This window comes from Lepus europaeus, chromosome 12 (assembly GCF_033115175.1).
Source record: "Lepus europaeus isolate LE1 chromosome 12, mLepTim1.pri, whole genome shotgun sequence".
Lineage (NCBI taxonomy): Eukaryota > Metazoa > Chordata > Mammalia > Lagomorpha > Leporidae > Lepus > Lepus europaeus.
Genome location: NC_084838.1, coordinates 36771507 through 36797880, shown reverse-complemented (window position 1 = coordinate 36797880; position 26374 = coordinate 36771507). Strand labels below are relative to the sequence as shown.

The 26374-nt window shown below is 58.9% G+C and overlaps 1 protein-coding gene across 1 annotated transcript in view; it reads right to left on the bottom strand.

The window, feature by feature from the left end:
• The window catches only part of SHB (SH2 domain containing adaptor protein B), a 123300-nt gene that overhangs the window by 55840 nt on the left and 41086 nt on the right, over positions 1-26374 (bottom strand). Inside the window, 1 exon segment of the mRNA XM_062207920.1 lies at positions 18838-18958. Coding sequence (XP_062063904.1) covers positions 18838-18958 — 121 coding nt within the window.

The window sequence follows — 26374 nt, the reverse complement described above, 5'->3', positions numbered from 1 at the left end:
TCGGCCACGGGTCTGCCAGCCAAGTATCCCCTACCGGCTCCTGAAGAGTCGAAAGCTATGGGTGCCAGCGACAGCCACCGGGGCATCAGTGTGCAAGTAGGTACAGGTACACGTAAATCGTGCTCAGAGCCCCCAGCCCACCCTGGTAGGAGGGTTTTCCCTGCAAGGAGGCCCAGAAGGTACACACACGGGAGTGTCTCAGCCGACAGAGAGTGGAGACCTTAATGAAATGGCAAAGCTCCTCAAGACGCACTGACTCTTCCCCTTCCTTCCTCCCGGCACCAGGTGAGGGCTGGACTCCCCTTCCGAAGTCTCGTGACCCAGCGGGCGAGAACTGGGGGAGCGTGAGATGGGGAGCATGCATGGGTGTGCAGGGAAATCACAGGAAGAAAAACGAACCAAGCTAAAAATACGGCAGCTCCAGCGCGACTGCTAGACAGAAAATATAACCCCAGCGAGGCAGGGAAACCAAAGTGGTACAAGACGGAAAAGATGAAGTGCCCACCCCAAAATAACCAGCGGCACAAATGTGGACTCATGGATGAGAAGTGAGGAATCTCAGACAGGAGCCTGGGATTGCAGTCTGGCGTGGTGGAGAGGGTCTGACCGTATTCTGGAATTTAGGGTTCTCATCCAACTAGGAAGCTCACGTCGGCTCAAAAACCCAAGGAAAACTCAGAACACGAGGCTTGTCTGAAGCGCAGGGGACCTGTGGGGCAGGGGCTGGGAGCCAGGAGCTTGGCCCACTCTTCCCAGTGGGTGCCAGGCAGCTCCCCTTCCCCCTTGCAGCTTCTGCACCTTCAACGGGACGGAAATCCTCCTTTTCCACACTGCTCCTTCAATTGTTACACTTCATAGCTACGTACAGTTGTAGCAACACCATAGTATGAGAGAGGAGAAAGGCTCAGGGTCACCTGGCCACCGAGCTGGGTGACCCAGCAACTCCTCCAACCTCTCTGGGCTCCCTACTCCCCAACAGCTCCGTGGTGTCAGTAGGCCCCAGTGAGGAACAAAGGAAGAGCAAATATTACCCTCTCTCGCCCCACCCCTCACCCAACCTTGAGCACACTGGAATAAAGCAAATGCAATTCAAAAACGTTTATTCCTTCTCCTTGGGTCCCAGGCATGGACCCACACCCGTAAGCATGAGACTGAGAGAAGAGGGATTGAGTTCTGCCACTTCCCAGCGTGGTGCTCAGGGAGTGACTGGCCCCAGGGGAGCCTCGGCAGCCTGTGCTGTGGTTCGGAGAGAACATTAACAGCAGCTTCATGGGGCTGTTATAAAATTGAGCCAGGCGAAGGTTAGACGAGAGGCTTGTAAACCATAACTCCGCATGCACATGTTCCCCATTAAGAGGGGAATCCACACACACGTGCGCAGAGCAGAGCCCGAGTTCTGGCTCACATCTGGGACCAATGAGCCACCAGCCAATCGGCGCGCCTCCACCAGAACGGAGCCGTGATCGCGGCCTTGCACGGTGCCTTCGGGTGCATCCCTGTTCACCTCGGGATTCAGCAGTTTTGATATGTGGCCCGAGTACTCTGTAACAAGGTTGCAAGAAGGCTTTGTGGGACCAGTTTTTATACCACCCGCGAGAGCTTTGTGTTTTATTGTGATGTCGTTGCTCCCAGCGGGATGGGAAATTTTTTTTTTTTTCTAGAGTGTTACATTGACTAACTCATCTGCTTGCATTTCCAGCAGCAGCAGCCGGGAGCCTACAACACCGACACGGGTGACAGCTGAGTGGACGCTGCCAAACTGCCCCACTCAGGACCGGGTAGGGAGGACATAAGAAGGGACAGCAGCAGCTGTCACATCACAGCTGCCGCCACACCGCCACGCACTTCAGATCTCGCCCATGTCCCCCCGACAAGAGGGAGGCGCCAGCCAGAGGCCACATGACCATAGGGGGCTCTGGCTCACCCTCTTCCTGCTGAGACAAGGAGGCGAGGTGCCTCCCCAGGGGAGCCCCACCCGCCACACCCTCCCGAGGAATCCTCAAACTCCTCTGCTGGGCAGACTCGCTGGCCGCTGGGCCTGGTATTTCAGGCACCTGCCCGCCGCTGCCGACGACAGGGAGGCTCCACTTTTCCTAGTCTTGCTGCCAGCTGTGGCCCAGGGCCGGCGGCTCATCTGCAGGCAGCGGTCACAGGGCGCCCCCAGCCTGGGGGATGACAGGTCCTCAGGGGCCCCGCTGGAATGTCCACCATGCAGGGGAAGGCGCCTGCCCTGTGCGCTTCCTCACTGACAGTATCACGTACATCCGTAGCAGGAGGTGCTGGGGGCTGGGGAGCAGAGAGAAGGGGTCCGCAACAGTAGGAGGACAAGCTTATCCAGGAAAGCCACGGGCACCCGCAGGGGCCCTCACTACATGCCAAGGAGGAGCTGGCAAGTGGCCCGTCTCTCCTCCCCATCCGAGACGAAGGTGGATGTCCTCGGGACCCTCCGCCCTGCCCCCTTCAGCCTGCCAGAAGCAATGGCTTCAGATCAGTGAGTCTGAGGCCCAAATCACTGTCAGCTTAGACAGATGTCTTTCAACATCCACTGGCTCCCGTCCAAGGATTCCACAGAACAGGTCAAATCACTCTGCTTCCTGGGGGTTTCATTTGCAACTAATTCCTCTTAACCAGGCTTGCCAGGAAGCTCCTGCTGTTTAAAATCAGACGTACAGGGGCGCAGAGCGGGGAGCTGATGGAGATTCTCCTCTGCGGCGGACAACCCGAAATGGATGTTTTGAAAAGCGGCCAAGCCACTCTGCGTGTGCACAGGGAGCTGCGGTCTGTAGGTGGGAGCCCAGGGAGGGCAGCCTCTGGGGAAGCCGCCAGGCTACCTGTCCACAGATGTGACCGGGCATCTCATTTTGAAGGGGACCTGAACCCCGCCTCTTCCTCACACCCAGTGTCAGCTTTCTAAGTTTCCTGTCTGGATCACAGGCCTCATACTTGCCTGGGGCTCCCATGAAGCCTGCCTGGCCCTCGAACAGAGGGTCCTTAACCCGGGTCCGAGGCTCATGCCCAGGTGGGGTCCTGGGATCCTGGATGTGGGTGTTCAGTCCGCATGGACCTGCGCTGTTGGTCTGAGGGCAGTACTCAGATACAGAAGTGCTTCCCAACAGCTGACGCCTAGGCAGGAGCCTACAGACCTTGTCTGCACCACACCAGCCGCCCCACCTCCCGAACGCTGGGCGGATTCAGGGTCTGCTGATGTGCAGGCGTCCGGCCAAGGTCAAGGCCTGCTCCCCACCCGCCAGCAGCTCCTCTTTTCAACCCCCAAGGGCCTTGAAGTCCAGGCTTAGCTCTCAGCTCCTTCAGGTGCTGTCCTTAACCACCTGGGGTAGGGGCGGGGGCGGGGGATCCTGTCCTCCGGTACCCAAGGCTGGTGCTGCTGTCGGAGTCATGTGCCCATTAACCTTGAGCCATTGCCAGTGCTGGCTCTCGCTGCCCTAAGACTTCGTGTCTTCAATTTCTTATCCTGGATTCATTTTCTTGACCCGGGTTTTTGAGAGCAGAGGCTCTAAGGGATAAATCTGTGTGTCTCAAGTGGTCCTCGGAGCCTGCCTCATTATCAGCAGGAGTCCCTCCAGCTCAATCATCGGATTCGGGGAAGAGCAGCTGACGGACCGGCCTCTGGATGAAGCCCCAGACCCTCTGTGGGGTGAAAGCAGCCTGTGAAGCCGCCCAGGTGCGTGTGCCCCCTGGTCCCTGCGGCCCTCTGGCCATCTCTCCCCCTCACAGTCCGTCCCGCGTGACCCCCAGGACTCAGCCCAGCAGCTCTGAGACAGTGGGTGTGACCCCAGACTCAGCTCAGGCCTCTGCAGGGAAGGCCCCTTCCCCCACCCCGGGGCTCGGCTCCTTTCCCAGCCTCCTCTTCCCTCCGAACCTGTGCAGTCGTAACATCCCTTTCAGTCCTCATCCCGTGAAGTGAAGTCCAGGTGCCCAACCTGGATCCATGTCCGCTTCCCACTGTAGCCTGGGTCTCATTTACGTCCAATGCCTGGGGGCCCAGCACAGGGGGTGCAAAAGGACCACCAAATGGACAAACCTCTCCTGAGGCACTGCTACCCCCTGTGCCGCCCCCCAATCCTCTCTTCTTGTGGCTGACTTTCCAGGCTATCCTGCTGCCCCTCGGGCCACGCCTGCAGCCTCGCCCCTCGAGAACACGAAGGCCGACACAGCCTCCTCCCTCTCCTTGAGGCCAGCTGGCCTGTCTGGCAAACAACAGGTGTCCAGGGTGGACAGCAGCTTCCCAGTGTGTTGTGTGACAAGGGCAAGTGGGAGAAGGGACAACAGGGCCTTGGGGCCCTGAGATGGGTTGGGCCGGAGCATGGCTGCGTTTCTTCCGCAGAGTCCGCGGCCGGGTGCTGGTCAATCTGCCGCAGCACAGCTGCTGCCCGCCCACAGCAGCACCCCACCCCACCCCACCCCCTGCCTTCTCATAAAGGGACACAGGACGACGATGTAGAACTTTCCTGCCCGAGCTCTCTGAATCGCAATTCTAAGGCACCAGATTCTAGCAGTGGGCTGCAGGGGAGGCTCCAGGGCCAAGGCCTAACGTGGTCCTCAGCCCGACTGCCCTCCTGTCACCTGGGCTTCCTGACCACAAAGGGCTCCATGACCTGTAACCATCCCGCAACTGCAGATACCCTGGAGGCTCAGGGTCTGCCCCCGCCAGACAAATGCTGCCATGTAGCCTGACTGCAAGCCCATCACAGCACATGCTCAAAGTCCCCAAATCCTAGGCGTTTGCTCATCTCCCACAGAGAGCCCTGGGCCAGCTGGTTATCACATCTGCAGCCCCCAGACTCCCATCAAAGGGAGCAGGAAAGGCCATTTCCATTCCTGCGTACCTTCCCCCCCAACCCCACCCCTCCGGGCTGGGCTCCAGGGACCCAAGGCACAGGACAGAGGGTGGGCCCTGGGGGAGAAGCGGGTGTGGGAGGGGGCTGGAGGGAGGCTCGGGAAGCGTGCATGTGGATCTAAGGGACAAAGCTAAGGTCTGAGCAGGAAGGTAACCTGATCCCCCAGGCCTGGGAAGCTCATCAGGGGCCAGAGCAAGGGCGGGATCCAGGATCCAGAATCCGGGGAGGCAGCTCTCAGGCCTCTCCTGCTGGGCTGTCGCCTCCCCCCAAGGCCTTCCCCTGCTCCCCTGCTCCCCTGCAGGGGTGGAAGGCAGGGGAAGACACTGGCATGGGCACCAGGAGCTGCTCATCTTTCCTCTAATGATGCACATGGAAATGACAGCCCTTGAAAAGTACACACAAAATTATCCTTTAAGTAGGCATGGTGAAATTAGGCCTCATTTGGAAGCGGGCTTCTGTGGAAAGACATCCCCCTGGGAGGCCGGCGTGACTGCAGCTCGCAAACAGGCTTCCGGGGCGCTGAGTGGAGGCAGCCGACACCAGATGTCACACCCGGAGCGATGTCTGCTGGCAGCCAGGGACAAATGAACAAAGGCTCCCAGGAGACAGCAGCAAGCCTGACACGCAGTGCATGGGAGGCTTTTGTCTGGGGTGACCCTGAGCGTAGCAGGATCTGAGCGTCCAGTGTGTCTCACTGCTCCCAGGGCCGCCCCTGGGACAGGCAAGCGCCTGTGCTGCCTCACCTTCAGGTGGAGGCCCTGACTTTAGGGAGGGGAAAACGGAGGCCCAGCAGGATTTGGAGGAGCTGGGATTAGCTCCTGAGTGCTGCGACTCAGCATCCTTCCCCTGCACATCCTCCACCCCCAGCTCCGCGCGACCTGGCGTTCAAAGATTTTACCCGGTCCTGGCGGTGAGACCCACAGCTTTGGGACTCTCCGCAGCCCCAGGCAGGTTCCCAGGACTTGGATGGGAATGGCAGGGAGACAACAGATGTCCACTGCCTGCAGTGGACAGAGAGAGAAAAGACAGCGAGGGAGGATGTTGGGGAAGATGCTATAGGCAGATCTTGCTCAAGGCAGAGATGCAGGAGTTTCAGGAGACCCCGGGCTGGGGCCCTCTGTTGGAGCAGGAGCTCTCTGGCCATGGGCCGCCAGCCCTAGGACCAAGGGCAGGGCCTGGGAATCAGCAATTCACCACTGTCTACCTACCTTGCCCTTGTCCCCCTGTGACCACAGTACAAGCTGACACAGAAGGATCAGGGTCGTCAGGATGGTCTGCCCTTCAGCCTGGCCCAGGGTTAGTTAGGGCAGCGAGCCTGGCCGGCCAGCCTGGGTCTTCGCTCCTCTATACTGTGTGCAGATTCCCCCAGGGGGCCTGTCCCAGGCCAGGTGGGCTGCTTCTGTCTGCAGTGCCAGGCTCACCCATCCAGTCCACTGTGGATGCTGGTGTGATCTGGCCTCCAAAATCTGCAGAGGTGGCCCTCACTGCTGCCATATTATGTGCATGTTACCCTGGCCCTCACTGCAGTCCTAATAGGGGACTGGCACCTTGTCCTCCAAAATGGGTGAGCCCCTGCCAGGGTAAGTTGGGGGTGAGGGAGCTCATAAAGCTGGCCTGCAGACACAGAGGGCTGCGCTCTGTCTGACTTTGGGCAAGTCCCTTCACCTCTCCGAGCCCTCATCTCCCACCTGTATCACGTGGCTAGCATGGCACACGGAATGGCCCACCTGCCTGCAGGACCAGTGCTCAGCGTGGTAACAGCAGGAGCATGGGGACGCAGTTCCGCGCTGGCTTTTTCTTTTCTTTTGTAGCATCAGGAAAAGGCTTGTTCTTTCCTTGGTTTTCGAGACCAGCTCAGCCCAGAGGCAGTGGGCATTCATTTTTTGCAGCAGGTAGGAAAGCGCTGGCGTGGCTTCTGCCTGGCTGGTCCCTGCGATCCAGAGGAGGCAGACCCCCTGGGCAGGGGATGCCGAGCTGCACTGGGAGGTGAGTGTGCTCGCGTGAGGCCTCTTCTAGGTGGACGGGGCGGGACCAGCCTCGCCAGCAGAGAAGAGCTAGCTGATCACCCAGCACAGCTCCCTGGCAGAGGCACCGTCGTGTAATTAAAGATGGTAATTAAAGCTCTACGTCTAGTGGCAAACCCAGGCTCTCTCCAGACACGAGAGAGCCTTCCTCACCCAAAGTGGGAAAACATACGAGGCTCTCTGGGGGCTGGAGTGTGCCCGGACACTTCTGACCTTCAGCCGAAGGTGGCTTGTCCGGGCCATTGCCTTCATATGCTTTGACCTGGAAGCCTATTCAGGCAGGCTGGGTCGGACCCTCCTGGAGCTGCATCCTCTGCACATTTGCCTCGCGGCAGGGTGAGGCCGGGTGCCGGGGCCACTGGGACCACAGGCAGCCCCCCAGAGTGGGAAAGAGGCTGTCTGGCGCGGAGGCCAGGGCTTCTCTCTCCCAGCAGCCCCTGCCCCAGGACACTGACTCACGCACTCAGCTGAGCAGTTGCCCCGCACTTATCCATGGAGGCCCCTGCAGACAGGAGGTCAAGAGAGATGAAGAGGAGGGAGGAGAAGAGACCACGTGCTTCCTGTCTCTGGGTCCCCAGCCCCCGAGCTCAGGAAGGCAGGGGTGGTGGTAAGTGACTGCTGCACCCTGATCCCGCCCGGCAGGACCTGGCCTGGTGTGCAGGCTTGAGTTCATCAAAGACAGGGGCAGGGGATAGGACCAGCATAAACAGCAGAGAGAGACCCTGGCTCACTGACCCTGCAGTCTCTGGCTTTCAGTTTCTCTGTGTTAAACAGGAGACGAGCAAGCGCCGCCTCCAGGGTTATTCTGAGGATGAGATGAGATAATGTCTAAGAGAGTGCTTTGCAGTCCGTGAGAGGAGAAATAAACGCAAACGTGAATAGCAATAACCCCACGCAAGGAACTGAAGTCCAGGTCCTGGGGGAAATGAGAGCAAGCCCAACTACCCTGACAAGATTCACGAGGAATCTCCAACCCCACACAGGCTTCCCAAGCAAGGATGCTTTCCTCATGGCCTCTTATGCCCGACAGAGGGGACGACCGTCACCCTCTGCAGACAGGAGGACCCAGACCGGCTACTGCAAGGGAAGGGGGGGCATGCCACACTCCCCCAGGACTGGGCAGAGGTGACAACTCTCAGGGCCTCGCCTACTGCAAAGACCGAGGCACCCATGCTGGAGAGAAGTCACCTGTGGGTCATAGGTGATATGGCTGCAGGAGTATGTGGAAGCACCGTGGTGACCCTGGGCTGGGGCAGCGCTGGCAGCCCTGCCCCAGCCGTCAGTTTCTCTGCCTGGAAAACAAGAGGTTGATCAGACAAGCTGTGCGGTCGAGCCTGGCACTAAAACGCTCACCTTACGAGGGAACATTTCCATGGACAGGACAGGCCTGAAGACCCACGTGCAGGCTTTCCCACCAGCATCAGGGACAGCTCCGGTCAAAGCCAGCCAAAAACAAGACCGTAGACTTGACTGCAGCACCAGGACGCGGTGTCAAGTTCCCGGGAGGAAAAGCGAGGCCTGTGGGTCTTAAAGGGGGTCCACGCTGGCCCGAACCTGAGAGACCCCACACTTCTGTGATTGCCGGGGACCCAAGTCCAGAGCATGGGGCCGGGGTCCAACAGGCGGCTAGGAGCTTTATGCCGGCACCAAGAACCCTGGGGATTTACGACACCTCCTGGTCTAGATGAAAATCAGTTCCAAGTCCAGGGTCAGCAGGCTGAGTATATTAATAACAAGCCAATCCATCCTCCTAGTTCCTGGATGTAAATTATGAAAACAACGCAAGCATCGCCAAGTCTCCTCGGAGGCTTGGTGCAAGGACGAAGCTCGCAGTGTGTGGCAGCCTGCTGCATGGCCCATGCTGGGCAGAGGGAGTGACACAGGGCTGGGCAGGCCAGTGGCTTAACCAAGCCCGTCCTGGCTGGGTGCGTTGCACCATTCTGAAGCCCCTGCAGCAGAGCACAGGGACCCCCTGGGGTTCTGTTTCGGGACCAGACCCTCAGCCATCTTTTCCAACTCTACTCTAAAAGCCTGGGCTTGGGCTGTGCCTTTCACTGAGCGCCAGAGGAAGTGGGCTGCTCTGACCAACGTCCGCCCCTAACCAAGCCCGTGGAGCCCACACTCTGCAACCCAGTTACAGGAGAGCGGGACTGTCTGCCCACACAGGACATCCCTGAACCCCACCAAGTGCACGGCAGGCCCCAGGAAGGCACCATCTCCCAACCCTAACGCCCAGCGCCCAGAACAGCAGGGGCTCCACAGACACTCCACAGAGTCCCCTCTGGAGCTTCACCCCGAAGAGTAGGGATAGAATTTGGGGCAGTCGTTCCTCTACCCTGTCTGACTCTGACACTGTTCCCAAGTGTCCTACGCACCCCAGTGCCCATCTCCAACCATGGCTCCAGATTCCCTTCCTCAGCAAAGATCTTCTGGGCAGAAGCAGCTTGACCCACACCAGTGGGAAACAGCATGGTCAAGGAGGCGGGTGCTGTCACCTGCCAGCTGTTCTCAGGCCTGCAGGCTGGGGGGTCGTGGCGGGGGTGGCCCCTGCTGGCCCCGTGGCCCACCCAGCTGGACCCTGTCTCCCATTTGCACAGGCCCAGCCCCACTCCAGGAACCACTTTCCTGCCTGGCCTTGGGGACACAGCTCTCAGGCTGCCCGGGGGCTCCCTGGTGGCCCTGCACAGTTGCTCAAGTCTCTGCTCCTGTGTTCTCCCAGGTGAAAAGGAAACCTGGAGAGGGCAGCAGTGAGGGCAGGAGGGCACAGGGGCCTGGGATCAGCACCTCCTGAGCAGACTCTCGGGTCTGTTCTGACTCCAGGACCGTGGGCATCTGCAGAGAAGGCGGGTCAGGGAGGAAGCAAGCTGGAGCCTGGCTGACCCCCCAGGACAGGACAGAGGGCACGGGCCGCAGGCTGCATGGGGAGGGGCCTGCAGGGCTCAGGCGGAGGCCAGAGGCGGTCCAGATCTGGCTGGGGAAAGGCATGGCGAGGGATGCTCCCGTGAGGATGACAAGGGCTCAGGCTCAGGCTCCAGTGCCCAAGGGAGACCAACAAGGAGAGCGCAGAGACATGAAAGCAGCCCCAGTGTGGGGTGGGACGTCAGGCAGGGCGATGAGAGTGGCGTGCCAGGGCCCACACGGAGACCTGAGGCCTAGCAGCGAGAAGGGGTGCCCCCCCCACCTTCCCCAGAGCCACAGGCCAGCGGGTGTGGGACGGCATCAGGGAGGGGGACTCAAGATCCAAGGGCAAGGGTGGGAGAGTCTTCAAAGCCAGCAGGTTCAGAGGAGGGGGTGTTCTTCCCAGGCCCATCCCTCAAACCCTGGGTGCTGACAGTCTTGAGGGCAGAGTCCCTGCCTGCCCCGTGATCCCGACCGCCAGGGCCTCCGGCTCCAGCAGATAAGTGACCAGGGCACGTGGCAAGTGCTGTGTCAGCAGGCACCAAGGCGGGGGACAGGGTGGCGAGGAGGACAGCAGCACCAGGGAAGCTTGCCCCAGGAGCCCAGCCCGCCTCCCGTATGTTTTCGGAGGCCTGGCGATATGACCAGCCCGTGTCCTGCAGGAAGGGCCAGAGGAGAGGCGGCCTCTCACTTATCTACATTCACGCCGCCAGCTTCTAAAACGGCCCGAAAGGCAGCATGAGGGACCTGTGAAGACCTGAGGCACTTGCTGAGTTCTGCCTGCAACAGAGACTTTGCACCCAAAGCCTGGCCCCCGACCTCTGTCCACAGCTCTGAGGTCCTGGCCCCGACACACTCCCTCTGCCCTTTCCTAACTCCCCTATGTCGCCCTGAGCACGGGACCCCAGCCCAGCCTCAGCTGGGACCACCCAGTCGGAACCTTAGCCCAGTTTCTGCAAGAAATACTTCCGACTGAAAAAAGGGACACAGACTGGAGCCTCCTCAGCACCCCTCCCAAGTGTCCCCACCAGGCAGTGACCCACAGGGAGAAGGGTCCCCGCAACGGGCAGAGTGCCTATCCATCACCATGACTCAGCCCTCTCACCTGCAAAATGGAAACAATCGCACCTGCTTTTGCCTCGGGGAGACTGCTGGCCTAATCCATAAAAAGCACCCTTTAAATACAGGGCTCTGTCATCTCTGTAAGCTTCTAGAAGGCCAGCCTGAGCCTCAGAGGAGGGTACTAATTAATTAGCCAAATAAGAGGGTGTGGGGTGAATCACTGCATCTCCTGCAGACTTCTGAAGGGTGGGACCGGCGGCCCCCTTCGCCTGCCCTGCAAAGCAGCCACTCTCCCCCGACCAGCAGCTCCCAGGCTCGTGGGCACGAAGGGTACTCTCCCATCCTGTCCCGCCCCTGACCTGGTTCTAACTCACGAATGTACCCAAATCTGCCCCAGGCCCTGCAGAGGCGCCCACCTGTGAGCTCAGTGACTCCTCCAGGAGCCTTCCTTCCACGTCTCAGCCAGGTAGCTGACACTCCCGGCTCCCCGCTGCAGCACCACCCAGCCGCTCCCTCTCCTCGGGCACTGCACCCCAGGTGCCCGCAGTCCCCCGCAGCCCCTGCCTCGGCTCCAGCCTCAGCCCTCTGGCCTAGATGACTGTCACGGCCACAGAACCAGTCTCCCTGCCTCCTGCTCCTTGCGGCACTAATCCGCCCCACACACCCAGGCGGATGCATCGTCCTCAACAACTTCCTGACCGCATCCCATCCCTGCACTGCATGACTCCTGACTGTCTCCACACCCTGCCTGACACAGGGCCAGGAGCTGTGCCAGGGTCCACTGGGGCTCCGGGCCTATTTCGGGACAGAGTTTCCATCGGCTTCTGCACCTTCAGATCTTCTGCTTTCCCTGGGATCCGGATGTGCGGGGCTGGGCAGGGACAGGGGTGCAGGTGGGCACTTCTATCCCACATCCCATCCCTTTATGTCCACCTTGTGTTCTACTCTACAGCCCCCTTCTCTTCCAGCTGCCAAGGAGGAGGAAGGGCTCAGGGTGCAATCTGTGGGGGTCTCGGCCCTTAACCGACAGTGGTCTGCAGGACCCGATCACCACCCTGGGCCCTCAACACCCATCGGCCAGGCGCCAGCAGCACAGAGAAAATCCTGCAACCTTTAGGGTCTGGGCTCTCCCACTGAGGCCAAGAACAGAGGAACAAGCGCTCATCCCCAAAGGCAGCACTGAGACCAGCCGACCTCCTGAAGGTGGCCAGGGCCCAGCAGCCAGGTCTCCACTCTGCCCTTGACTTTGAGAAAGCCCCTGACTTGCAGGCTTTGGTCTCCTGGGTTCCCCAGCATCTGGGAAAAGATCTGATGGGAATCAGGGGGTGGCAACCCTGCCCCTTGGTGTGCAAGCTCCAGGAGAACAGGGGCTGCGTTCACTGATGAAGCCCAGAGCCAGCCTAGTGCTGCACACAGCAGGTGCTCACCAACATCCACCAGGAACGAAGGCACCGCCCTTCCCCCCAGACCCAGGCCCTGCTCCTTCAAGCAAGCGGGTCTCAGCAGATGGACGTCGTTTATGGTATTTGCTCATCGCCTGTTTCCATGTTTTACATTTCTTCCCCGTACAGCCTTGCACACCTATAACTCATTTACGGGGCCAGGGGAGAAGGGAAGATGGGTTGAGACCTGCCCTTCCTCCAGTAAGCTCTCAGCCCAGGCAGGAAGGGGGCAAGAAGTTCGATCCCTCCATCCCCACGTGGTCCAGAGGCTGTGGAGACAGAACTGGGCGGAAGGCACCGCAGGTCTCCCAGCTCCCAGCCTGGGCACAAAGCCAGCTCCGTCCCCCAGCCCCATGCATTTAAGAAGCGGCTGAACTTGGACCTTCCAGATCTGGTGCTTTTGGGGGCAGGCTAGGAGGTTTTGGGGCTCCTGCCCTCTGTAGTCCTGTCCTGGGTCCTCAGAGTGAATTAATGCACGCGTTCACTCAACCGATAATCACTGTGCACCTCCTGAGTGCCAGGTACTGCGCCAGGAACAAAACAGACATCTCTGCCCCGTGACACCCACATTTCAGGGGTGAGACCAACTATGCGCAGGATGAAATGCGAGTGAGACAGAGCAAACAATGTTAAGTGCTAAGTGCTAAGGATCAAGATCAAGCCAAGAAGGCGACAGGGAAGGCCTCGCTGGAAAGGTTGCAGAGTCCACAATGTCAAGTTTGGCTTTGCTGGCCCAGCTCACTCTGGTCTTGAGGCAACCAGAACGGTGCCATCCCAGACCAGGTTTCCCACTTCACTACTGTGTTCCTTTGTCGTGTTCGACACAACTGCAGGCACTGAGTGCTGCCCCGGGGCCCCAGTGCACCTCCCCCATGTGGTGGTGGGGACACCCGCAGGGCAGGGACCCAGGGCCCAGGGCTGGTGTGCTACCAATGATGGCTTCCCGGGCCTGTTCCGGGGTCTGCCGCGACCTCCCTGAAATGTGCTCAGCACTGAGTGTCCAAGAGGAGAGGTGAGCGATTAGGAAGCCGTTCCCAGAGCACAGCCAACACGCCCCGCCCAGCAGCTCAGCAGGTGAGCACTGCTGGGCTGGGTGTGTGAGGAGGAAAGTCATCAGTGACTAATGTGAGATCTATTTACACTTGATCATCTCCTTCCTGCCCAGTGGGTAAGTGGTTCTGGTAAATGACAGACCAGTCGGGGCACTCTGCATGGTCCAGGACTGAACCTCCCGCCTGCCTGGAGCCCCAGCTTTGCAGCTTGCTGCTGCATGACCTTGATTGGCACACACCCTGCTCTGGGAGGAAAGGACAGTTCCATCCTGTCACCCACCAGCTGGGGAAGCGCTATGCCCGCCAGGACAGGCTGAAGCCAGTGGCCACCTGGGAGAAGGCCGGCCAGGGAGGGGCACACGTGGGGGCCTGCTGAGGGTGAGCGGCAGCAGGGCCACAGGAAAGTCACCAGGCCGGGACTGGGGACATTTCAGGGCGCAGAGCTGCACACAGGGACGCGCTGGGAGCAGAGTCCAGGGCACTGCCGGGCTGCACTGGGAAAGGACTGAACGTAGGGGCCCAATACAGGAAGCCCGTCGCTTCCCCAGCCACCAGGAGAGCAGTGTTGCAGAGACAGCAAACACGGTAGGAGGCCGAAATCTCAGGGTCAGACAGCCCCCGACCCTGGGCCAAGCCTCGAAGACCCCCTCCTCCGAGAGGCCCCTGTTGACCTGCAGGGGCCTAACTTAGTCCAGAACTGGAGGACAGGAGGGCTTGGCTGTCCTGACAGTGGAGGGGGCAGCATGCGTGCCCCTGGGAGGGGGTCGGGGCCAGCTCTTTCTCATAACCCAGCAAGACGTGGGTGGGGGGCAAAGGGTCTCTCCTGCCAAGAGCAGCTGGAGAAGGCCACTGTGACCACAGCAGCAGGGCCCCAAAGTCACCCCAGATCTGCTACCTCCTTGAGTGCTCAGGACCGCCAGGGAAGAAGGCAGAATCCGATGCTACGGCTGAGGGAGCGCAAGCCCAGGGAGGGGACACGACCTTCCCCGGGGTCCCACAGCAGGCCAGGGGCACAGCCAAAGCCAGCAACCCCCCCCCCCCCCCCACCATGTCCTGTCTCCTTTCTCCCGATGCTCAGAGGCCACAGCTGGAACAGTCTTTAACACAGCACACACCACAGCGCTCTCAGAAAGCCTGCTGCCCCCAGGGAGACCACGCTGGAGGACGAGAAGTCACGAAAGGTCATCCCGTCTTCTCTGGAGAATCGGAGCCTGGCCCCGACTGCAAAGGGCAGAAGGCGAGCCACAGGCCAGGGAGACAGCCACGTCCAGGCAGCAGAGCCCTGCGCAAGGTGACGGTCTTTTCATTTCCTCTTATTATGCCATAAAGTTGATTTAATAATAAAAACATGCTAAGGACTTTTTAATGTGTAATTGCTCACATATTAAAAATTACGTGAAAACACTTTCAGTGGGTGCTTGAGTGAGTCATCCTGTGAGATGACACTGGGAACGGGTTTATCAGGGATGCTGGGGAGGGGGTGGGGGCAGCCACCCCTGAGAAGGGGGTGCTGGGAGCTGGCAATTTTCCAGTTCTGTCGGCAGACCCTCTGGGAGCACAGGACGGACGTGGGGGCTGCCTGGTCCCAGTGCTGGGACTTGGCATTCTCTTCTGTGAAATGGGTGTGGTGAAGGTTTCATATGTGTGAAATGCCAGGCTGCTGTGATTGGATGAGCTGATCCATGGGCAGTCCCTGCTGTGTCTCTGCCATGGTCCCCGGCACCCAGGGAAGCCCACCACACAAGCTAGTGACCGTCACCTTCCTGGGGCAGCAGGCCCGTGGTGGGGCGGATCTTGGCTGCAGAACTACCCTACGCCTTTCAGCTAACTCGGGCTCCATGATCCCAGCCAGTCTCTACGTGCTCCCGGCCCAAGGCCTCATCTCCTGACACTCCTGTTCACGCCCTTGCTCGGGCTCCTCCTCTGCCCAGACTGCCCGGCCCAGCTCTCCCAGCGTCCCCACTTGGATGGCCCAAAGTGGAGGCTGTCATTCCCTCCTCCGGCTCCTGGGGAGGCACCTGCCCATCTCAGCGCACCAGCTCCTGACCGCTGCAGGTCCAGGCCTGTCTCCCTGCCTCAGGATGTTCCTGGAGTGAGATGTGGTGGTGGTTATCTGCCCTGGTTACTTGGTCCAGCCTCCGACATGGAGGCTGGCCTGGAGCCCTTATGATGACCCAGTGCATCCCAGAGGGCCTCGTGGAGAATGGACAGAAAACTTGGCCTGGCTAGGGTCTGGTACCCTTCCTACTGTGTCACCAGGTCCCTAGGCATCTGGGCACCTTCCTCCTGGGACCCAGACTCAGGGAAGGAGTGGGTGCTGTGGCACAGGGGCGTAAGCCTCTGATTGGGATGCCCGTATCCCATATCAGAGTGCCTGGTTCCAGTCCCAGCTACTCTGCTTCTGATCCCACTTCCTGCTGATGCATCCTGGGGAGGCAGCAGATGATGGCTCAAGTGCTCCCCACTACCACTGCATGGAGCCAAGGGACATAAAGCCTTGTCAGTTACACAGAACCCAGGTCAGCAGTGCTGGGGTCCAGATGGCACATCTTGTACTCTGCTTACGACAGGACCTCGGGCACAGGCTTCCAGAGAGGTGCAGAAGATGCTGTTTGGGAGGCCTGCATCCCACATCCTGTGACTGCATCCCAGTCCCAGCCCTGCTTTTGATTCCAGTTTCCTGATAATGCACACCCTGGGAGGCAGCAGACGGCGGGTCAGGTACCATGGTCCTTGCCACCCATGTGGGAGAGCTAGATGAAGTTTCTGGCTCCTGACTTTGGCCTGGCCCAGGCCCTGGCTATGGTGGGCACTTGAGGAATAAACCAGCAGACAGAAAAAATATCTTTCCAATAAAAACTGGAAATTAAATAAACATCAAACACCAAACAAATAGGGCCTCGAAAGTCAATCCAACATCTGTGCAGCTGGGCTGCCTTGGGCTGCTTACTTAACCTCGCTGTGCCCCAGTCTCTCCTTGGCAAATTGGGACTCCTACACTCCACAGGGTGCAGGCTGGTGAGGACCCAATGAGAATTGACACCAGCAGCTATGCAGGAATTCGGCAGCTACCTCTATTGGTGCCGTTCCACCCAGCGTGACACCAGACACACAAGGGTACACCACCAAGGTCGAATGGCTGCTGAGTAGCCAGAAGCAGCTAGAAGTGCTACTGATGGCCCAGCTTAAGACCTCTGCTCTGCAGGGGTAACTGTGGCCCGCAGGCCATGGAGGGGACAAGTGGCCATTTCAGATCTGCTCAGCCCCAGCCTGAGTCCCTCTGCACGGGTTCCTGTCCCAGGCACGGTCTGCATTATGCAAAGGCCACCCTGTACCTAAGTCACACACGCGCACACACAGGCCACCCCACCCCACCCCAATGCAGCATCACCCCACAGGGGTCACTTTAGAAAGGTCAACTCTCACTTGTGTGCTCCATGGTGTCACCAGCACCACACTCTCTCTCCCTGGAACACTGAGCTTCCCTCCCTGGAACACTGCTGGGCTGATGGCTCACCCTGGCCTGTGTCTACCCTGCCATCCGTCATAGTGGTAACAGCACACACAAAGAATTCCAGTCTCAGGGAGCTCCGGTGGGGACCTTATAACCAGAAAATACCCTGTTTAATCACCTATGCCCTGAAAAGCAAAAAATGTGGGTGCGCTTGGCACAGCCTCCAGGCCAGGAGAAACGTGCTAAGTGGCAACTTGGAGGCTGCTCTGTGCAGACAGAACAAGGTCTTCATGGGCGTCCTGGGGAAATCCCACTGCCTGCCTTGCACCTGCCCATGAGGTATGCCCCCACCAAAGGCCCAAGTCCCCCAGGATGATGCCACCCAGCCGAGGAGCTCCTCCTCCAGGTCCTCAAGGTGCCAGGCAGGGGCAGTCCCTCCTGCCATGTCCTTGTGTCTGGGAGACCTCAGCACCACCCTGAAGTCTACCCTGGGCAGCACAGGCCGCTGCTGGCGTTTGGCCCCCAACTCAGGGTGTGTCTTTGGCAAGTCTCTCACCTGCCCTAGCCTCAGTTTTCCCATCTGTAAAATGATGCTGTTGGGTCTAGATGATCTCCAAGATCCCTCAGTGTCCTGACATGCTGACGGTGCCACAGTGTCCCAGAGTCCTAGGCAAGGCCTGCAGGAAGCAAGACTGACCAGGCTGGAGCCCCCGCCTGGATCACTCAGTGGAGGGGGCCAGGTTACTGCAGGTCCTGAGCATCCATCAGGGGACCTGAGTCACTGGAGGACAGCAGACGGCCCTCCCTGGGGACCCCAGGCTCTGCCCCAACGCACACTCTGCAGAGTCTGCCTCACCAGCAGGAATTAGGGAGATGAGATAAAGCCAGCCCTCAGCAAGGGTGGCCTAAGGCCCTGTGGTCACCTGTTTCCTGTCTCAGTGTCCACAGGGAGCACGAGGCTGAGAGTCCTAGAGGCAGAGGCTAGACTCACACCCAGACCCCTTACCAGTCGTCCCTCAGAGTCCGCACAGCCCTGTGAGCTAATGGTCAGCACAGGCCCAGGGCACGCTGAGCAAGCATTCCGGGTCACTTCCTCTCCCCGCCTTCTCCTAATTCAAGAGGAATCAAGAGAAAGCGTTCACAGACCCAGCACCAAACAATAGGAGGACCACAAAAACAGGCACCTGCATCGTGAGTCCCCAGACACACAGGGCCCTGATTCAAGGGCCTCCGGGCCCAGGGGAGCTCCCAGCCTGGTCCTGGCCACCTGCCTGGAGACGGTCAGAGGGGTCATCCGACGCAGCTGACAGCCCCCTTCCCCATCGTGTGGGGGCTCCTCTTCCTGCACTTGTCTTCCCACCCCTGCTGTGTTTGTGAAGAAGGGGCAACAATTGTCCCTCCTCCTGGCTGGAACCACAGGGTGCTGCGTCCTCAGCCACACTCCTCTGGACCCCACACACGACTGCTGTGACAAGGCTTGGTTATCGAGGCCTGACCAGGACACCTGCCACAAGGGGGTCTCCGTGTCCCCTGAAAACCCACTAGGAACACCAGGGTTCTCAACAGGGCTTCCGGCTCCCCAGACGAGGATTTCTGGGTATGCAGGCAAGGATAATTCCGTCTCTGCCAAAGATCTGGCAGGCCCCTTGGATCAGGCAACGAAAGCAGGCGGCCTAGCCCGGTCCACCTTTCACCGTGGCTGTTAGGAAGCTCCAAGTAAAGTTTCTATCTCAAATGCTCCCTCTTTCTGCAGTCAGAAATTGCTGGTAGCACTTTCTCCCTCCTCTCTCCATCGGCTTCTCAGTGGCTGCCTTTGGGTGACTGTGCACGGCAGGTGCTCTCGTATCTGGCCTTTCACTGTGCCCTGCAGTATTTTCCTGACGCAGGTGAAACACAGCAGGTCAACGTGTGGGAAGATTTAAGACAGCACTGCCCAGCCATCACCATGAAAGCACAAGGTTTCCCTGGCTGTGGCTGGGTAGGAGGGCCCAGGAGGGTCCTCCCACTCTCTTCTCTGTGGGTCTCTGAACCCGAGGCTTGGCTTACCTGTCATGATCCTCTGGGCCTCGTAGGGCTCCATGTAGCCGGCACTCTCCCCCTTTCCTGCTTTGTTCTTGAGATCATTCTTGGCATCGAAAGGATCCGAGTAGTCATCAGCTATGGTCACCTGCAGGAGGAAGACGGGGCAGCGTGAGTCCACCTTTGGCTGTTTTTGCTTCACTTTGGTTCGCAGCAAACATCCTCTGGGCTAGGTGGGGCAGAGGGAGCTGGTGCTCTCGTCCTGCGGGAGCCCCAAATCTTGCATGGGGTGACAAGTCAGACAATGCACCCTGGCACTGGTCCAGAATGGGGGGGGGGTGTCCTTGGAGCCCGAGCACGCCGTCTGGCTGGCCCTGGGCAGTAAGGTGAGATCAGAGAGGCACCTGGCTGGTGGTAAGTACATGCACGCAGCACGGAGGCAGGAGCCTGCAGGGTATCTTCAGGGAAGGAGCACTGCTCAGTTCAGTGCAATAGAAAAAGTTGAAACGGAGATCAGAGTCCAGAAACACTGGCGCTCCCGCTCCTGGTGCGGGCTGAGGCTATGTGCTCGGCGAGAGATAATTACAGCCGGCGCTTCACTGTCCCCAGATCTGGAGTGCAACCACGCCTTGGGTCATCACACAGCAATGTGATGAGATCAACACGCAGGAAAGATGACGGTAGCCCCAGAAACCCAACAGAAGCACAAGAGCAGCTCAGCGATGGGCAGACAGACAGCAGCCCAGGGTGGAAGGGCAGGACCCAACTGGGGGCCCTCCAGGGCCTCTTCAGAGAGATAGGAATGCCAGGCCCCGGGCTGGGCCTGCGCCAGAGAAAAGTTCCAAGGGACACAGAGTTACCGGGAGGACAGGAGGAGGGCGGGAGAGGGCTGCCTGGAGAACTCCAGGGCTGGTCAGAGACCCGGGATGTGGCCAAAGGAGGGGGGACCACACAGGCCGGGGGTGGGAGACAGGATGGTCTGTATCCCAGCCTCGGCAGCAGTCCCTGTGCCTGCCCTCCAGGGTCACGCGTGCACACGGGGCTAAGGAAAAGCCAGCAGTCTCCGGGCTGTGGTCACCCAGCTGGGTCTCTAAAGAGGGGTAGGTCAGCATTTCTCTCCACCCCGGGGTCCCAGGAATTGTTATTTAAATGGAGGGTTTAATTAGAAACCTCGGGAGCCTCCCCTTTCTCCCAGCTCCTGGAATGTGAGGCATTTGAGGGGCTGTAAACCCAGGGGAGGGGGAAAAAGTCCCCTTTGTATGCCTAGTAAAGGGTGGCTGGTGGCAGCAGCCTGGCAGGGTGCACGGGGATGACCACGGGCAGCTGCTCGGGACACTATGCTTCTATGCTCGCAGGCAGCTCTGTCCCTGGCGTGTGGCTGGGGCCGGCTGGGGATGACAGGACAGAGTATGCGGCGGTCAATGCTCTCAACACAAGAGCAGCCTTTGGAGTGGAAAACCCTTGCCTGGAGCCAAGGACATCGGAGCAGCTGCACCCCGGCTGCCTCCCAGCAGGAGCCACTTCCAGATGTGGACAGTGTGCTCAGGGCCTTGCTGGGGGCTCTCAAAGCTTCAGTGACACCCGGCTGGGAAGGGGTGGGGGTGAGTGCTGGCTTGGCCATGCCTTTCATCTGCTACTTCTGCTTTGCCATGTGCAAAACACATTAGGCAGAAAATGACACAGGGACAGACATCTGTCTGACAGAATGGCTCAGATGCCGGTCAGGTGCAGGGTGAGGGGTCTCGGAGTTCAAGGGACCCGAGGATGGAGACAAGGAAGCACCTGACGTGGCCGGCACCGACTCTCCGCCCTTGTCCCCCAGACAATTCTGCTGTCACTTTTCCCCGCAAACAGCCTCCATGTGGTCTAAAGGAGTGAATATTTCTCCAAGAAAATCACCGTTTCGGAGGGATTCGCTGGGGAGCACAGAGAACCAGGAGGGGGACCTCAGCACGCCAGCTTTTTTGGAAGGGCTCTGCAATCTGTCAACACGGGGCCTGTGGGATGGAAGCCGTATCTTTGTTCACCCTGGGACAGGCGCTCTGGGACGCCTGCGATTCAGCAGGCGCTATCTGTATTTTCTAATTAAAGTGAGATCTGAGCTCAGGCTGTCACAGGGCCCCCAGCTGCCTGCCCCACTGACTTCCGTTTCAATAAGAATTTACAAATCCTAAAACTCGGAAGAGCCCCCGGTCTCTGCTGACATATGGTTCCCGTTATACCTGCCGACAGCTGAAAAACCGTTCCATTTAAGAAAAAAAAAAAAAAAAGTTTAGGATTCTGTTCATTTAAGAAGCAAATTGGAAGGTTCCTAAAATGAATATTTAATCAATTTGCTTTTGAACTTCAAAGTGAGGTTGTGGAGGGAAGGGAATTGGAGGTTTGAGAGCCTGAAGCCCGGAAAGCAGGGTGTCTATCGCACATCCAGCCTGGCTTAGGGAGACAGACTGAACCAGGTGTTAGGAGAGCCAAGTAGGCCCTAGGCTGGAGGGCCGAGCCCCGGCCACCGTCCAAGCTGCCCAGGGCTCTCCGTCAGGCAGGACGGCCCCGGAGGAGGTCTGAGTGAAGTTTGCTGCTCCTCTGAGTTTTTAAAAAGAAAGGGAAGGAGTCCCTGGCCCCGAGGTGGGCTTGAGCCCCGCCGGCTGGCTCCGGCTTTGCTTCAGAACGCCCCAGTTAGCGAACAAGTGCCCTGAATCTAACAGAACAATCCAGCCAGAAGGGAACCAGCAGGGATTTCTCAGCAGACCAGGCTACCTGGGCACACAGGAAGTTTTCCTTTGATTTCGGTCTCAGGCTGGCCAAGATCTGACGTCTGTCAGATTCCTTCCTGTGGCCTGCATGGTCGCGTCGGGGCAAATACAGGAGTGACTTGGGAACCCAGGCTGCCGGTCCCATCCTGGCTGAGGGTTTACGGGGACAGCTGCGGCAGGCAGGGCAGGCTGTCGAAGGCGGCTGCCGAATCACTTCTGGGATGGGCACCAAACCCCTGGCCAAAAACCCTTCCTTCCTAACAAAACCACAGACCCCAGGTCAGCCCAAAGCCGCTACAGGACTCCCACAGTCTCCTTCTCTGGAGCCAGCCACTGGGCCTGGAGGCCAGCCCTCACCCCGACTCCCGAGCTCGAGTTCTAGATCCCAGCTCAGCCACTGCCTCCCCGATGTGCTACACACAAGCCTTGGCTCTTTGTGCTTCCTCTTTATGTTGCACACACGCTGTTGGGGAGAACTCGGTCCCTTCCAGCTGTCTTGGGCTCTGGCGACTTTATCACAGGAGTTTAGTTTTGTGATAGGAAGTAGTCGTCCTATCCATCCCCAAAGAGGAAACCTTAGAGAAGTGGGTGCTGCCACGTGGCCACACTGCCCTGCACACTGAGGGGTGCTTTAGTTGCTTTTGTGAGACAGCTGCACCTACGCGGGGCCCTGAACCCATACCCTGTGCTCCCTGTGGGAATGCACAGAGGCGGAGCCACTCTGAGGGGGGATTCTGGGCAGGATCTATTAAAACCCCCAAACGCACACAGTCTGACCCAGGCGTCTCATGTCTCAGTATTTATTCCCCAGTGTGCACAAGGAGACGTGGCCAAGGATGCTCAGTGAAGCAACCAAAGAGGAGGCATGAGTGACTGCTGTTAAAAGGGGAATTGCTACATATACGGTGTTAGTTCCGTACTGTGGGATGTGATGAGGTTTAAAAAGAAAACCCATTTCTCTTCATGGCTTTGAATGGAAAGAAAGGAGGTTGAAGAATGGTAATTGTAACACGCCACCTATCCATGAAAAAGACAACAGAAACTTGTATCTCTCTTCCTTGAAAGACAAGGTCTGGGGAGAAGGATGCTCCAAACTGACCTCTCCTCTGGAAGGAGGGGGATGGGCGTTGGGGGGAGTCAACGTTAGCACTGCCAAACAAGGAGAACCTCTACCTGCTATTTTATGCAAACCTGAACTTGCTGTACAGTGTTCCTTGCTCCCGGGCTAAGGCACCTGCATCTCCCATCACAGTACCTGAGCCTGACTCTGGCTCCTGATCCCGGCTTCCTGCTAACGCATATCTGGGAGGACTTGGGACTCCACCACTCAAGGGGGAGACCTGGATTGAGTTCCTGGCCCCCAGCATCCTCCTGGCCCCACTCCAGCCATTGCAGGCATTTGTGGAGTGAACCAGCAGACAGGAGCTCCCTCTGTGTCTCCCAAATTTAAAAGAGCAACAAAAAAGCATTCAGTAGACAGGCTGCTTCTCAAACCTGCCTGAAGGCAGCAATGCTTGCTAAGAAAACAGATTTCTAGCCCCCAGTAATCCCCATATTAAGCATGCAAACCAGGCGATGGTTATCAGGAAAGTTTGGGAAACAGCAAGCTGGAACCCGCCCCTCCCCCACGGGTGGACCGGCAAACCTCCAGATACGCTGGAATTCCACTTTTCCCAGCTCCTTCTCAGCCCTGTTCATCAATGCAACACCTGTCCTACTTCCTGCCCTGGAGGTCAGCTGGCGTGAGATGACCCCACACACCTTGGCCTTGGTCCACTTCCCGAAGGCAGGACGCGGAGCCTTGGGCCTGATCAGGGAGGAGAGGGCTCTGCAGGTGAGACCACCACCCTGCCCTGGAGGGGAGCCAAGGGCCATTCGGGGCAAGGCTCTCTGTGCCAAAGTACAGACACGTTCAGGTCAAGTCCACCTGGCCCGGGGCAAACTCCTCCAGGAAGAAGGCCTGGTGGCAGTGCCAGGAAGAGCCGAAGAGACCCACACTGTCTCCACTGGTTCCTCCCCGGCCACCTCCTCATGCCCTGCTGTCCACGGCAGCTAGCCACGCCAGGGCAGGGCAGCCCCAGCCCTCCCCTGGGCTGGCTGGACAAGGGGGTCTCTGGGCTGCTCTCCCCTCCCTGCAAAGTGAGGGGGCGGCACCCCCACAGGGCCCCAGATTCTCCCCGAGCCCATGATTTCTTTCTGTTCTGCTCCATGGCAAACTGCACGTGAACACTCCTGAGAAGGTTCTCCATGGTCCCAGTGGGACCGTCTTCTCACTAAGGCACCATCCAGGCTGTTCCTCAGTTTCCATAACAGTACTAGGATCACAGACCCTTGGGAACCTGATCTCTGACAAAGCTGAGGCTCCCACAAAGTGTTGCTCACCTTACCGAGAGGTCACGGACCCCAAGCCAACCAAGGCCCCTTTCATCGGAGCCACTTTCACTATCGGGGAAGACTACACACTCTGCATCTGAGCAAGGAGGCCAGTGCACAACCACGAGGTGCCGACCCCATCGTGACTCAACACCTGTTACCCACCTGGCTAGAAACATGTGTGACACATGTGCAGCGGGCCCGCAGGGTAACGAGAGCCAGGGCTCTCTGGCACTCAGGAGCAGAGGCACGGTGGCCCTCTGCCTCGCTCGGGATCAGGCAGGCTCCTTCAAGGGGGGCTGACAGTAGGTGGGGGCACCAGGCGGCCACTGCAGCTAGAAGGCCCCATGCCTCTGTCCCCATCAGAGGCTAGGCAGGCCCAGAGTAGTCCTGGTGCTCTTGGGGACCCTCTGTGATGCAGGCCCTGGCAGGCCTGAGGGCCACAGGAGAGAGCCTCCGCTGCTGTGCCGAGCAAGAGGAAGTAATAAAGAAACCTGGGTCTGGAGGGGTCTGTGGGCGGCTTATGATAACCAGCTGGCTGGTGGGGAACTGGCTGCGGACAGACATTCTGCGCGGTCCTGGGACCCACAGAGCCAAGCCCGGTGGTTCAGCAAGGACACAGGACAGCCGTTAAAGGACATCTCGCCTGAGAAAGGGAGCTCCTGCTAGAGGGTGTCCAAGCAGCGGCTCTAGGACGGTTCTGCCAAGGGTGGAAGGTCAGCTAAGTGGACGCCCCCTGGATCGTCCCAGCGCAGACTCCACTCAGGCACACAGGCCAGAGGCGCAGCATGAAGGAGTGCAAACTGAAGGGCGAGAGGCACGCACCAAGGGCACAGCCGAGCAGGGACAGTCCACGCCAGCGGGCCCTGGAACCGGCTCTGCTGTGGCCTCGCGAGCCGACCTTGGGCAGCCCACTTCAGCTCCCTCAGCTTCTGCAGATCACCCGCAAAATGACACAGGGCCCAGCCATCAGCCTGCTCGGCTTGCTGTGAGGGGTAGAGGAGGCGAGTCAGGAACCACCTGTGAGAAGTGGCCGGGGTTTCTACAGAAAAGGCTATGTTCTTAGCACAAGACAAGGGCACCTGCTGGGTGTCCAGGACCTGGCCAAGTGCACAGACTCTGCCCATGACAAACTGAAAACGGAGGCGAAGACGCGAGAAGAGACCCTGACCCAGGCCTCTGTGATGACAGAGAAAAATGGTGCAGTGGAGGATGACAACAGCTGTCCTAGTTCTCAGCACGGAAGGGAAACTTCCCTGCTTTGATGCTTTGGGTAAGGGGCACCTCCTGGCTGGGGCATGTGGCCAAGGGGTGGAGAACCTCTCGGGACCCTTGCGCCAGCCCCCTGGGCGCGGGAGGCAGCAAATGCGTTCCCCACTTCTGTCCCATGTCCGGGGCTCCATGGGCTCCACGGAACCTGGCTGTGACACCACACAGGGCTATGGGGACGCCACACAAGCCAGTGTTCCCTGCTTGCCTCTCTGCATCCTAGGCTCTGACCATTGTGGACGAGCTCTCCTTGCAGGCATGCCAATAAATCATTTCTGACGTGTAAGGAAATTAATTTGGGGAAGATTAATTAGCTCCGTTCCTGCAGTCAGCTGTAACTCCTGAAATCAGAGAGGAGGGAGGCACTTTTCCACCCGACTTGAGACGGCTTCCCTTGCTTTCTTTAAGGGCTGACTCAGTTACACAGCTCTTCCCCTCCCCCCCAGGGCTGTGCCAGCACTGTTAAGGCAGCTGTCCTTGTGTTGGGCTAGGATCCGCCTCCCCCTGGCCCCTGGGGCTCCACGGGAAACCTGCCCCACCTCCTGGAGGAGAGGGGGGTCACCACTGGTCTTTCCAGTCCTGCCCCTCCCACGCCACAGCTGCTTGTCGAGACACCTGCAGGCTGCAGCTTGTCAGGAAAAATGCACTCCAAATTACAGCCTCCGCCAGCTCCCCTGGGCCCTGCTCTCCTGCCCCCCACCTCCCTCACACGCACACCCCACTCTCCTTCAGTTTAACCGGCTGGGCAGAGCCCAGGCCTGCTCCAGAACCTCACTGCCAGGTGGAAGGGTCAGATTTTCAGCCATCTCGCAGGCAGTGGGAGATTCTGTTTTGAACTCAGCGACAGCTCACCCCTAGAGCTCTCAGCAGGGCCTCCAGAGAGGTCAGCACCACCCCCTCCCCTCCCCAGGACAGAAGCTCCCTCAGGCCTGTAGTCCTGCTGGGAGGTGGGCTGCTTCCTTGCACTGTTTCTCACGCTCTTGCCTGTGCATGGTTTGTGCAAAGAACTCTGGCCTGCCATGCTACCCGTACCACGAGAGAACAGGCACCACTGTCTGTCAATTAATTCACTGGGAATAGATCAGGGATGAATTTAGCAAGGTCAGCGCCAGAAACAGGTAACCAAAGCCATGTTTTCTAACTCAAAGGTCCACACTGCTTCTGCAATACTC